Source organism: Notolepis coatsorum (genome assembly GCF_963971535.1).
Source record: "Notolepis coatsorum genome assembly, chromosome: 6".
NCBI lineage: Eukaryota > Metazoa > Chordata > Actinopteri > Aulopiformes > Paralepididae > Notolepis > Notolepis coatsorum.
The window spans coordinates 134,478,623-134,493,578 of record NC_140170.1 but is presented as its reverse complement, the minus strand read 5'-3'; the positions used below and the strand labels follow the sequence as shown (position 1 = coordinate 134,493,578).

At 42.0% G+C, this 14,956-nt stretch overlaps 1 protein-coding gene across 1 annotated transcript in view; it reads left to right on the top strand.

The window, feature by feature from the left end:
* The window catches only part of LOC311230439 (peroxisome proliferator-activated receptor delta-like), a 159,084-nt gene that overhangs the window by 119,639 nt on the left and 24,489 nt on the right, over nt 1-14,956 (top strand). Inside the window, exon 3 of the mRNA XM_084316710.1 lies at nt 4,838-4,989. Coding sequence (XP_084172836.1) covers nt 4,838-4,989 — 152 coding nt within the window. The remainder of the gene's footprint in view (nt 1-4,837; nt 4,990-14,956) is intronic.

Here is a 14,956-nt window from a genome sequence, read left to right as displayed (position 1 = left end):
GGTCCTATGTTCCCCGGGTTCTATGTTCCCTGCTTTGATTGATTAATAGATTGAACATTTTATAAATTTTTATTATTTAATTAATTATTAATGTCCGCCTTGTTTCGAACGGTTAAGCTTAGGCCCTCTTTCGAACTGGTTAAGGTTAGAGTTTGGAATCAGGGCTGGTGGTCTAAAATGTTCAATCAATCAAAGCGGGGAACATAGAACCCGGGGAACATAGGACCCGGGGAACATAGACATGCTCCCGCACTAGTGATAGCTACATTGCTTGAACTTATGTAGCCTAATTGAAATTGTGTTCCTTGAAATGTTTAGGCAGATGAGAGAGACAAACATAGGCATAAACAACCAACTATCTGTATTGGCATTTCAAAAGCCTAGAGAAAGCATGTCATAACTCATCATCATGAGTCATGCATGTCAAATGGATTATATTTCCCTCAGCTATTGTATTGCAACTCCTGCCCCAGTAGCTTGCCTGCACAGTTTGCTGAATTAAAGGTAGGCTATGTTGGATAGTATCTTCATGTGAGCATTCCACTTGAGTGCTACACTCTTGAGTGCATAGTAGACTAGTATAGACAATATTAGCGTAGTAGGGGTGTAAATATTTGACCCTACTTCGATTCGATTACGATTCTTCAGGCAACGATTCAATGCATCATGAAATCTCTTGATTTGACCACGATTCGATTCAATGCTATTCGACCTTGCATTGTTACACCCATAGTAGGTAGGTAGTAATATAGACACAGTATAGACCTGGTAGCAAAGTGCATAATACTAAAGACTGTATGAAGGTTAGTAGCCTAGGCAGGAGAACTGCTCTCCATGGTGGATTTGACACGACCACCACCCTTTTCTATATCTCTATTGCTATGACTTTTATAATGGTTTTTTAACAAATGTATTTGTGGCTTTAAGAGGTGGTGTTCTTACTACTGCTGTGCCACACCTCGCTTCCTGACTTGTCTCCACTGTCTATTAACTACAATAGGTTAGTGTGACTTGACTTCCGCACTGCAAGCAAGTTTGCTGTCAATGTTGTCATTCACTTCACTGTAATCTTTTTATTAAACATTTACATTCCGACGTCTTGGAATATTTTTGCAAGTTGCATCCAGTCTCGTTGTGAATCATTGATCTGAACTGGCCCTTAGTCAGCAGTAGTCATTAAACAGGCTTTGACAATTCCGTACTCATCTGCAAGAGTAGTTGAAACATGTTCATGGTGACATCTGAATAAAGATACGGTTGATTATTTATTTTTAGGGTTAGGGCTCTTTCTGTTTTCACCTCCCTTTAACTTTGCATTTTGTGTGAAGCACCACCAGACAATACAGTTATATCCATCCATATAAAATGCTTTAGTGGTGATTTCTGCATTCAAAACTACCACAGTGATCGGTCTCCTTGTTATTAGACCATCTCTTGTAGTAGCTCTTTCAAACCATGAAACTAACACAGCGCCTAATGCAATAATACTTCATCAGTAAACTGGGTGCAGATTAGCAGTAAATATGTTGTAGGCCCTCAGCTCAGCTGCTCTGGGTGAGGGGGAGTTTTCCTTGTGATGGATTCCTTTGCTGCCACGGCCTGAGCTCCCACACAGAGGCACCAGGACCCCCCTGTCTGTCTGCCGGGACTCACTGCTGCTCAGACCTGAGTTTCCCACGCCTCTGCAACATCTAGCTTAGCCAAACTTCCTTCAGCCTAGCCTACCCCAGGTTTGAGCAATTTAGCATGCCACAACTCTCAACATGAAACGGATATGTCGGGGAGAAACTCCAATATTGAAGAGGACAGAACAGGAAATGGTATCACTGTCCATGTATTTGTGGTTCGCGTCTGTTCAGTGCTTAGCAATGAGGCAGTTAACCAGCTTCTGTACTACTGGAAGGGGGTAATGCTTCAGAAAGGATTCTCCATGCTAGTCCTGGTACTGTAGGTTTAGGGCCTCCCAGGCACTATAAAGGTGCCTCCTACACTAGAAGCAGAGTGGACAGGACAGATACACAGGCTACTCCTAAGCCTGAAATCGGATTGTCCCTCCCCAGCCCTAAGTCTAATTCTGCGGGGTCTCCAACCTCTGGCATTCTTAGCATACCTCCAGGGCTCCGCTGGGAGAGCCCTCTGGCAGGCAGCAGCCAGGAGTACAGCACTAGGAGGGGAGCAGGGTTGGAGCGCAGCAGGGCAGATTCCTCAGCCTGCACTCTGTGCCCCCGGCATACACACGGATCTCATTGCATCGCTAGTTGTTCAGTCTGAACACAGGCTTCTCAGAAGGCTTGTGTTCAAGCCGTGACCCAGATCATGTTACTCAGTAGTAGCCTGTTGGGAAGCCTTCAACGCTTTTCAACTCGATTTTTGGACTGATTATAAATGTATAATGCACAACAGCATACTAGAAAGCTTGGATGGAATTGTGTAAGCCGATGCTGTAGTTCACTGAAATCGGCTGATCTGCCATGTTTTTTCCTATACTTAATTTAGCCTTTTTCTAAAAATAGATTTTACCTTGAGATGATATGCACAGACTGTGTGAATGCCCCAAAGGCTACAGCTCAACAAAGTGGTCAAAGCTTGAATGGGGTCAGTAGCAGAGCTGTACATAGGTTTGTTTTCTCAAGGCTATTCACCTGCTCAAGGGGCGAATAGCCTTGAGCAAACAAACCTATGTACATTAGCAAAACATTTAACGAACCTTAAAGGCCAAAGGGCAATTATTATTATTATTTTTAAATGTATAGATGGAGAGATATTTAAAGCGACCTATAGCTGATAAGAAATGTATTAAGAAACCTCCAGCTGAAGAGAAATGCATTTAGCAGGTTGGGCAATTAACAAAATACTCACTGGCACATTTTGTCTGGGGCTTTAAAGTCTGTGATTATAATTTTTATTTATTTACTGTAACAGTGGTTTATATTCACTTTCATTCTTGAAGGGTTTGGTCTGTGCCTGTGGATGGAAAATACACTATATGAACGTTTCTTAATGTAAATCAAAAAAGAAATGTATATATGTTTTACTCAAATATGACCAACATAAACAAACCTTGGCTTTTACAGCCACAAAATACAACAAATATCATTTTTAAAACTTATATTTACCTGTTTTCTAGTTTTAGTCATTTTATCACAAATGAAAACATGTATCTGTTTTTTGTGTGTGTGGTGGGTTTACCTATTTGTTTATGTTTGGATCACTCATTGGGTCTTTAAGTTTGTCCACTCTCCCAGACACTTTTGAAGGTAACCAACCATTGTTTGGAGGCTCTGTTCAGTTCTCAAGCTAATTGTGGCTCTAAAAACAAGAGTGACTGGTGAATTTCTGAATCCACTATCACTATGGCCTTGGCATTCAAATTGTATCCCTAGAGAGATTGTCTTCTGTCTTCATCTTCTTCAATGGTTGGTATTTAGATGCTTATTTAACCCTTGGTGGCTAATAGAACCCTTGCACTGAAGAACAATATAACTCTGTTTAAAATGTTGTGTGAAGTCAATCCAACTTTTGTGTGAATGTGATTATATATCAGCAGCAGGGGACCATCTCCTTTGAACAAATACAGAGAGAACACTGTGCATGTGCACACACACAGAGTACACCAAGCAATACACACTTACACAATCATTCTGTCACTTGCACACGTGCGCACACATGCATACACTGAGCCCTCTGTGGATCCTCGACTTCTTGACAGACAGGCCCCAAGTGGTGTAAATGGGGAATAACGCCGGACCACCTCAACACCGGAGCTGCCTCAGCCCCTGGCTGTACTCCCTGTTCACACATAACTGCACAGCCATACATAGTAACAACAAGATCATTTTTGTCAAACAAGGTTTGTAACCACAGTAATCAATCTGATAAACAACGACGATGAGAAGGGAGTACAGAGATTAGATAGTCCAGCTGGAGTACAACAATCTTGGCTTTCAACGTAAGCAAGACTTCAGAAGCCAAACTGTAGAATCCATCGCCCCGTCAACATCAACGGGACACCGTGGAAGTTGTTGGTCACTTCCATTTCCTTGGTCCGCAGATCTCAAGACGACCTGGCCTGGAACACTGAGGCCATGCTGAAGAAAGTGCACCAGCGCCTCTACTCTCTACAGTGCCTAAGAAAATGCTGCATCAGCACATAGTTGCTTGTTGTGGAACTTTTATTGAGGCACTGTCGAGAGTATCCTCATGAATGGTGTTACTGTGTGGTATTGCAACAGAAACATCCAGGGGGTTGTGAGGACAACAGCAGAAAATATCAATGCACTTCCGTCCATTGAGGAGATCTTCCAGACCAGGCGTCGGAACAGATCCTCAAGACCAGGTATTGGATCAAGTCCTGCTCCCATCATCTCCCCAGTCACCCTGGGCATGAACCATCCTCCTCATTGCGGTCCGGCCGCCAGTTCCACAGCATCTAGACCAGGACCAGCGGGTTCAGGAACAGTTTCTTCCCACAGGCTGTGCACCTACTGATCACCAACTAGAAACGACACACCTCAACTATAGCATACTGATTTCTGTACACTCCATGCTGCATTTATGTTTAGTTTTTTTGCCACTGTATGCTATACTATATTTCTTCACAGTATTCATTACAGTTTTCTTTGTATATAATATATACAAACCGTAATAATATATGTATACAGAAAACTGATAATATGTAAAACCGTAACTGTAACTTTTTTATATAGCGGTATTACTCACTGCTTTTCGTATTCGTGTATGCTGTGGGAGTGAGTTGAGAGTAAGCGATTCGATTGTACTTCGTTACATTATGGAGGAAAAATACCAATCATTGAAGTTTGTGTGTCCTCCTCTCCAGAGGTGTCCCAGACGTCGTCTCCCTCCCTGTCAGACCAGCTGCTGCTGGGAAAGGACGATGGCACCGGGGCTGGGATCAACGTGGAGTGCAGGATATGTGGTGACAAGGCCTCAGGCTTCCACTATGGAGTTCACGCCTGCGAGGGCTGCAAGGTGAGCAGACACATGATGCACAGATACTGATTTTCATATCCACTCAGGCTTGTGAAGACTGTTGCTATGGACACCAGTCATCATCTTTGGAGCATCACTTACAGTTTATTACATATTAGAGAAATAGCTTACACATATACAAATGTACAGAAACAGAGAAAGGAATGGGAGGAATAGAATGTAAAAGGTTTTCCCCATGATGGCTGTGGACCCCAGTAATAGTAGCCTATGCCTGTGGCAATGGCTAATGGGGATCCGAATAAACTAAACTAAACTATATATAACCAATAATCTGTCTGCCAACACTCAGTCAACTGGAGTGATCCTCTACACATGCCGGCTTGGGCCAGGAATCTGACGTCAGCCTGATACAGATGTGATACATACTGTATAGCTTACAACATGATTGAATTATGCCATACTTACTTTGATTCAAAGGATCGAAGGCTCATTATCTTTGATTCTCTATTTAAATTCAAGGTTGTTAAACCGCAAATAATTTTTTTATATTTGTGTACAGCAAATATGTATGTTTTAGGTCAACTTAAAGCTAATGCATCAGATATGTTAATAATGTTACCTGGTTCCAATGTCCAGTCCAGAGTTTTAGGTCAGTATTGACCTGATACAATCCTCAATATCAGATTTGTGTGTCGCTAAGATCGAGCATGGAAATCACTAATATGCTGACACCTGGTCGACAAATAGATTTGTAGTCAATCAAAACCTCGCTCAAGGCTATTACAGGAGGTGTGCATATCTAGAAATATCGCTATCAAACAATGAGGGCTCTCTCACTCTCAATGGATTTACAGGTGTTATTGAGTTCCTTAATACACAGAGGCAGATTGTACCTGACGATGGCTTGATGTCAAATGTCTGTCTTTTATCTGCCTCCATGTGAATGAAAGTGTTGAAGACGCAGTAACTCTTTTGGAATGGACTGCATTTATGTAACCTACAGTAGCACTTTTATCCAAAGCGATTTACAACTTATGCCTCGCATTCATTAACTCACACACACACACTGACGGCAGAGCCAACCAGCTCGTCAAGAGTAGTCGAGGGTTCAGTGTCTCGCTCAGGGACACTTCGACATGTTGCTGGGAGGAGCTGGAATCAAACCGGGAACCTTCAGATTACCAGACGACCGCTCTACCTCCTGAGCCACTGCTGCCGCAGAGTGGTTTGATACAAATACCTGGACGACAGCATAATTATCCAGAATCCTCAAGACCATATTATAGGGACACACTAATGATATGACACATGATGTGATTAGGTCTGCTGACATGAAAGACATGGAACCATAAATTAAGAGTGCAGTATATTCTATTGCCTTGCACTTAATAACAGGACAGGAAACAAATTGAATCATTTATAATCCAACCAGATTGGATTTTAGAATAAAAAGAAAAAAACACCTGCCAAAGTAGTGTCTGATATAACTGACACATGTAACCAGCCTCAGACAAAATTGACCAGCATTGGCTAGTGGCTGGTGTAAATGACCAGTCCAGTAAGTGGGAAGGTTCTCTTCTTCTCTCTGTCGGTCTTTCTCCGCACCCTGTACTAGGCCTGCTGTGGTGTGTTACCAGTGTTTTGGTCTCGTATGCAGCTGGCCTCTCATTCTCAGAACACAGTCACCCCCCCTCCCTCTGTAGCTCCCTGCCCACCGCCCCACCCTAGCTGACTTTCATTCTCCGTACCCCCCCCCCTCTCTGGAGATAGCTTTATTGTTAGCTATGTGCTAACTGCTACTACTCCTCATCGTAGTAATATAATATGTTATTATAACATATATTATAATATAATTTATTATATTTACCTCTGTCTCTCTCGCATCTACCCCTCTATTTCACCAGACATACATAATACTGTAGATGTTGTACTAATCCCTAAGGGTAAATTAAGTTGCTAGTGTACACAATAAAAACATGTGCATGCTAGGTATGTAAGGTAGGTAATGTAAATGTAGGTATATCCTGCCGATGCCCTTGAGCAGGTGCTGGACCTGGAGTTGTTCCCCCAGGTGCCACACCGTGTGGCTGCCCTGTGCTTCTCTTAAATAGTTAGCATGGGTCAAATGAAGAAGATGAATTTCCCCAAGGGGATTACTAAAAAGTACAATACAGTACATACAGTATATATGACAAGATGAGACGGGTGGAAGTCAAGCCATTAAAAGGAGCCACATAACTAGACATGCTTAACTCTTTAATTGCCAGACCCGAGATATCTCGGGTTTTGGTCGTTTTTTCTTTTATTCGATTTTAATATCCTATTCAATGTCACGGACCTGTATGTTGCTGTTAAAAGGCATACTGGGACCCCGAGGGTGCATTACCGGCCAGATCCTGCCAGGTGGCAGTATCGAGAGTGCCGTAAACCCTGTTCCAGACCATGTGTTACGTTTAAACCGCTCCGGGCGCAGTTTTTTAGTACAGGGAAGCCTAGAGGTTCACTCTGTCGCATCGAAACTAGTGATGCACCGATGTGAAAATTGTGGCCGATACCGATAACCGATATTAATATTGCTGTTCTGGCCGATACCGATATTTACCGATGTCGATATCTCTGTATAGAAAACACTTTTTTATGATAATCAAATAAAGAGCTATTTTCCAAAATGCTTTTTTTTTAAAACTTTTGTAACTTATTTTCAGAAATGACAGATATTTGGAAACTATTTAAGGCCAAAACATGTAAAAAAAAATAAAAAAGATTATTTTTTATTTATTTTTTTATAATATCGGCCCTATCTTGATATCGGCCCGATACCGATGTGTAAAAAACAGCCATATCGGCCGATATTATATCGGCAGCCGATATATCGTGCATCACTAATCGAAACGTCTACGCCTCTACGGGACACTCGGTGCATGTGTTGTGCCGTATTATGTCGTGGACCAGATGGACATCAGATGGCGATCAAACAATTGGAATATTCTTTTTGGAATACCCCCGATCAGAGGTAATGACTATCTGACGTCAATTCCAGCTTGATCGTGCAATGTTTTCATACCGATCCAGCTGATCAGTGTTTTTAGTGTTCAATACGAATGCCGTTACTGGCAATCAAAGCATCAGAAACGACCCCCCCCCCTTTCATGCATTCATGATGAAACATAATACCTATTATATACATTTGATTTGGAAATAGCAGCGTGTCCAGGCAAGAAACGCCAACGCTTATAGTAGAATTCAAGTATTCACACCCTATATAACTCAATTATCCCGAATCACTCTGAAATTATACTTATATTCACCACGGGATAACGCACGAACATATGCATGACATTTTGTTCTCTTTTTTGTATCTTGGACGGAAGAAAGTCACTGTCAAATTACCATAGTATTGTCCCCATAGCTATAATATATAATATAGATATAGCTCTCCAAACATAGTGACGCACACGCACAGTGAAAATATGTAATGGAAACCTGGCATGTTAGCTACAAGGCCAAGACTAATAGCTGGCACTGAATGAGTTAACACTTTAAGTGCCGAAAACATGTTTAGGCGTCTTTCCTAGCCATGCTCAAGTTGCCTAGGACGCCGTAACTCGTCTTTGATATCAATATTTCAAAAATCTGTGATCGGAATCATATTTTCCCTCTGCAGCCTTCACACACAGTTCTGATCTCCTCTCAATCCTCTAGCGGTTCAAGAGCGCCATCTGGTGGCCGATCGGCAGATCGCCCAAACAGGAAGTCATGTGGATGAAGTGGTGATCACCCATATTACTTCCGGGCACTCGCTATAGGTCCCGGGACTCGAGCTCGACACAATACATAGCGATCCGTTGCCAATAACTCGATAAACAACATGATTTGGACGTATATACTATTATACAACCTGGAAATGGACCGGGTATTTCGACATCCCATAATGGAAAACTGTCTACCCCACGCTGATCGCCCAACGGCGCGAGGAACATACGGTAAGATCCAGCGTTATTTTCTAACGTATTCCATATAAACTGCTATGATGAACATATGACCCACTCTGGATGAATCATCTAACGCTGCCCACGGAATTATAAACGATCCCCCGCCCATCCGGTCATCATCAGATCATACGTAGATCATTCTAGAAGTACGTCCAGTTGAAATTTTTTATATCGCGCAGATTGCTATCAAACTGTATTTCATCATCAATATAATGCATTTGGGGCTATAGATCACGTTCTGGAGAAAGCTGCAGAAAAAGATAAAAACATACTTATACTTTAGATCATATTTTAGTATGAATATGTGAATGAAAAAGTTTAACGTTCATACACCCTGAACAATACATATAGGACATTGAATGGGCCCTAATAATGGCAATCTAGCAATAGAATTTAAAAAGTTATAGCCCTGCAAAGAAGGGGAACTTCTCCATAGACAAATAGAGCTGACAACGGATGGTATATCATGAATTTACAAACATTTACAAAGTGTTAATGTAAAAAAAAAATTAAATTTAGTTTACTGTATGTTTTATAGTTGTTTAGTTGTTGTCAAATCCATGTCAACCTTTTATTTATACTCGAAAAAACAATTGAGGTCACCCTCATTTTCAATGTCGTCAAGACTTTTCAATGCACACATTTCTACAATATAACAATAAATATGAATAACTCTATATAGTATAAAATGAACATAGGCATAAAATCAGCACACAGATTGACAGAATAAAAAAACAATGCATAAATTGCAGACATAAGAATAGGTATAAAAGGCAATAAAAGTAGTGCAATGTAAACGTGCAGACTTAATAATGGCATAAAATAAGTACAAAAGTACAATGTAACTCTATCATGTATCAGTATATATCCTGACATGTCAAATCCATGTAACTCTATCATGTGTCAGTATATATCCTGACATGTCAAATCCATGGATGCCAGGCTATGCAAGCTACCCCTCCCATCGTGGACTTTGATGTGCCAGACTTCTGTCAGTAGTCAGTGGTATTACGTTGCTAGGGAACAGCTTGGACTGCAGTTGATTTCCTGTTGCCATGTTTGCTCATATCCAGTTGAAACTGTCTATACTAGCATGGCCAATGACATTGTGGCCTGACACGTGTGACCCATGGAGCTCTACACAAGCTAGCTTTGACTTACCATGGTGTGGTGTTGGTGTCTTGTTTCTCATCGCTGGCTAAACTTTTTTTTTTTGTATCTACTTTTTCTCCCATTTTTCAATTTTTCTCCCATCCCAATTTCGTATCGTCCAATTCTACCCTCCCCTGTCTCGAACGCTGTTAGGCCATGCCTCCCACAAGCCGGCTGCAATGTGGACTAAGCCTTACATCACGTGTCCCCTCCGGTACTCGAGGAAGCAGCAGTCACATCTTTTCACCTGCACAGCGCGATTTCTCAGCGTCGGGGGTCTGCGTTTGGAGGGCACGCCGCCCCCGTCGCTTCCTGATTCTGCTGCGCAGGCGCACCAACCAACCTGTAGGAGTCGCTGTCCACAACGTCCGATCCCCACCCATCAGCTTCCCACCTCCTAATACTGCCAATTGTATTAGTATGAACGACCAGCCAAGCTGATAGCAATGCGGAGAGCTGGACTCGAACCCAGCGTCTCCTGCATTGGTGGTGAGCGCCTTGCCCACTGCACCACCTAGCCGCCCCATCGCTGGCTAAACTTCAATATAAAGCCCCTGTGCACACACTTGACAGCCTGTTGCCTTGGTAACATGCAGATAAATGGAGAAATATTTAATTTAATCGCAGCACCAGGAATTCATTAAGGGATGAGAGAGGAAGACACCAACATGGCGGCACGGTGGTGTAGTGGTTAACACTGTCGCTTCATCGCTAGAAGGTCCTGGTTTCGATTCCCGCTTGGGGACCATGTTGCCTTTCCGATAAGATAAAAACTAGGGATGCACCGAATGGGAAATTCTTGGCCGAAACCGATACCGAAAATAGGAAACAGTTGGCCGAAAACCGAATGCCGAAAGGCCGAAAATGATTAATATAAATATATATATATATGTTTTTTCTTTTTTTTTAGCTACCCGATTATGGCAAAAGACATGATTATGCTTAAATAATATTAATAATCACTATTATGGGCCCATAAAACATTTATTCAGCACTTTTGAATGGATACATTAATTCCAGACTGTTAAGACTAAAAGACTACAACGATTGATGACGACTTCCTGTCCTCGCATTTCCATTTCCGGTTTAACGATTTTCAACAACAGATTGCTGCTAATTAAACACTTCATTTAAACGAAGTAACGTTAACGTTATGTCGAGTTCATACGTGTAGTGTAGTATGAACTCATCATAACGTTAACATTACTCAGTGTCCACTGTTGCTGCCACCGTTGCGTCGCAGATGGATGGTACACTGTTAGCTCCGTAGCTAATCCGCTCCTAGACTACTGATAGCAGTACCGTTAACGTCGGAGCTGATCAATACTCCGGTTTTTTCTAATTTAGTTTAGAACCGGGTTTCGGGGGGCATCCCTACTCCCAAGAGGAGTTAGTTATCACAGGCTGTAGAATGCAGGAAGAGCTGCCAAGCTGCTCACGTTACATGTTGCGCATGCTACCGGTATGTCTGTAGTCGCGTTTTGATGACGTCATCACAACAACACGTTATTTGACTTTCGGTCATATATTTTCGGTGCTAAAACCCTTCTAAACCCCTAAAGCCGAAAGAGCCGTTTTAACCATTTTCGGCCGATAATTTTCGGCCGATAATTTTCGGTAGCCGAATTTTCGGTGCATCCCTAATAAAAACCCAATGGAAAAACATGCACAACAGATCACTAACGCTGTCGCGTCCCTGGCGAAGATGGACAGGAGCACTTGGGTTGGTCCCCAGTAGGGATGGGTACCTTTCACATTTTAACAGGTACCTGTGAATCGATACCGGTACCCAACGGTACCTTTTATCTTTTTTTTTTAATCTACTTTTTATCCCATTTTTCTATTTTTCTCCCATCCCAATTTTCATATCATCCAATTCAACCCTCCCCTGTCTTTGAACGCTGTTTCATGCCTCCCACAAGCCGGCTGCAATGTGGACTAAGTCATACCTAGCACGAGTCCCCTCCGATACTCGAGGTAACAGCAGTCACATCTTTCCACCTGCGCGGCTCGATCTTTCAGCGTCAGGGGTCTGGGCTTTGGAGGGGCCCCGCCCCCGTCGCTTGTCCTGTAGGAGTCGCTGTCCACAACGCCCGATCCCCACCCATCAGTTTCCCTCCCCCTAATACTGCCAATGTGTATTAGTGCGGATAACCAGCTAAACTGAAAGCAATGTGGAGCGCTGGGCTCGAACAGGGAGGCGAACCTGTTCGAGCCCAGTCTCCAGTATTCGTGGTGAGCGCCTCGCCCACTGCACCACGTAGCCGCCCACGGTACCTTTTTTCTGTACTTTAATCTCAAAAAATTGTATCTACCTACCTCAGTTGTAAAAAAAATAAAATATCCAAACTTAATATTTAATAAATAAATAATGTATTATTATTACTTTATTATTATTTACATCTTACTGATGTAAAGCACTTTGAACTGCAATCCCCTGTATGAAAGGTGCTATACAAATAGTTATTATTATTTATTTAGAACAACATATATACACAGTCACACACATCTTTAAATAAATGTTGTTTATTTAAAAGAATATGTTTTACAAATTAACTAAAAAGGTACACATCTATATATTTAAATACAAAATAAATAAAGGTATTGTATTTTACAAAATAACAAGTATAAAACAAGGGTAAACAAACCACTCTAGCAGCAATTAACTATTCTGCTGATCAAAAAATAGTCAAATACACATCTATATATTTAAATAACAAATAAATGAAAGTATTTTACAACTGATTAAACAAACAAACAATCTAGCAGCAATGAACTACTCTGCTGCTGATTGAGTATTCTAGCAGTTCTTTTCGCTCCACACTCACTGTGTCCCCCGCTTTGGAGAAGACCCGCTCTGCGGTGTGTTTTGGTCTTACATAACAGCCTAATTTGTGGCTTGTTTACCGACGTCACATCCGCTACTCTTCTGCCCTGACTGCGCTTGCACTGTAGCATAGGGAGCTAACGTTATGTCCGACGATTAGCTAACGTTAGCTTAATAACGTTAAATGGGTTACAATTGTGAAACTATGGAAGGAGTAAGCCGACCGCTAAAAGAAAACCCACTGCGGCAGCGCGAGCACATAACAAAAGAAAGTTTCGAGAGGAGTGGAAGTTTGGAGATAGTAGTGTGTCAAGAGCAGAGGTGGAACCCAGTGGCGGCTGCTGACCAAATTTCTTGGTGAAGCACAAAATTATTATATTATATATTAAATAATATTTTTTAAACATCCCCAACGCTGCAACACCCCCATTCCTCCCAGGTGTCAGGCTCCTCATTCGCTTCCATTCATTTTGGGGACCATGTTTAAATATCATACTTCTGAAGTATAAACAAACTATACTGCTGTGAAGATTTCAATAAAACAGACCATTCTGAGTCAATGGTACAGCAAAACTGTACATTGGAATATTGGTAAACATATTGGTCAATCCCATTGACCCATGGGATTATGCCCCCTCCCCGCGGCGATATTAATATTTGATTAGAAACGCAAGCAAGGCTTGCGGCGACTCATGTGGTCCTTGGGGGCTACCTGGTGCCCGCGCGAACCGTGTTGGTGTATTACACACGCAAGGCCACAGCGGGCCAATGAATTCATAATCACTGTAAAATATATATATATTTTTTAAATGCACTCACCACACAACAGCCAAAGCAGTGACCGATCTCATCTTCCATTGAATATTGGAGCTTCCTTCTTTCCTTCTCTATTGATATCTCCTCATCACATCTTGGGAATCATAAACATTCCTTCCTCACTTCCCTAAAGCGTCTTGTTACTCGCTCTGCTCTCGTCCCCCCGCCCCCCTCCTCCTCACGAGCTCCATGTAACGCGGAAGTGCAGTGGTCTATGCCATGTCTCGCAGCTCCTCTCTGATTGAGTCTCAGACCGTCGAGGGCTGTCAATCATTCAACCCGCGTTCGTGAGTAGCGTGCGCAAAGTTGCACGGGCAGGGCTTAGATGACTCAAATAGCCTATTTTGATTGGATAATAGAATAAAAATATCAACCCGTGCAGCAGGGAAAGTTGCACTCAAGTGATTGACAGCTAGCCATTACTGACTGCAGGCCTGATCAGAGAGCTCAGAGCTGTCACTCTTGGCCATTTTTGAAGAAAAAAAAATTCACTGGCATTTTTTTACAGAGGAAAACATTTCTAATAAAGAAAATTATAATAATAATAATTTAAAAAATAAATATATATATATATATATATATATATATATATATATATATGTAAATTAATAATAATTATGAATTATGAGTGAATTTTGCTGTAAACAAAACGTGACGTCATCGGACTTTTTTTTTTTTGCATTACCGAAAATTGGCACCGTTGGATCTCACGTGAATCGATACACGGTAGTACCGACGTGTTTCGGTAGGTACCTTTTTTAAAAGTACCGAATTCTGTACCCATCCCTAGTCCCTAGGCGCGGCGCTTACTGCAGCCCTTGTCTGCTCCTGGCTGCCCTTGGGGGGGAAGGACGACGGGATGGGAAGTGCAGAGAACATTTCATCAGTGACTCAGTGCATGTGTGTGTGTGTGTTCCTGTTGGTCGCCCATCGCATGTGTGTCTGTTAAATCTTGTAAGATTACAGTTTGTTGAGGCAATCTTACTGGCTATAACACTGTCCCCGTTAACCTGTTAAGCTGTATGGAACCCTAACCCTAACCCTGCTTTTCTTTATCATAAATCGATCAATTGAGATCCGCATCGCGAATTGTCCTCATGAGGGCCCACATGTGGGCCCTTGGATGTTAATGTTGTGTTTTTTTTTCAAATGTAGCCAAGAGTAAAGACCTTAACCCTATCAAAACAGCAGTCAAAGTGTATATTTAAATTTTGACTGA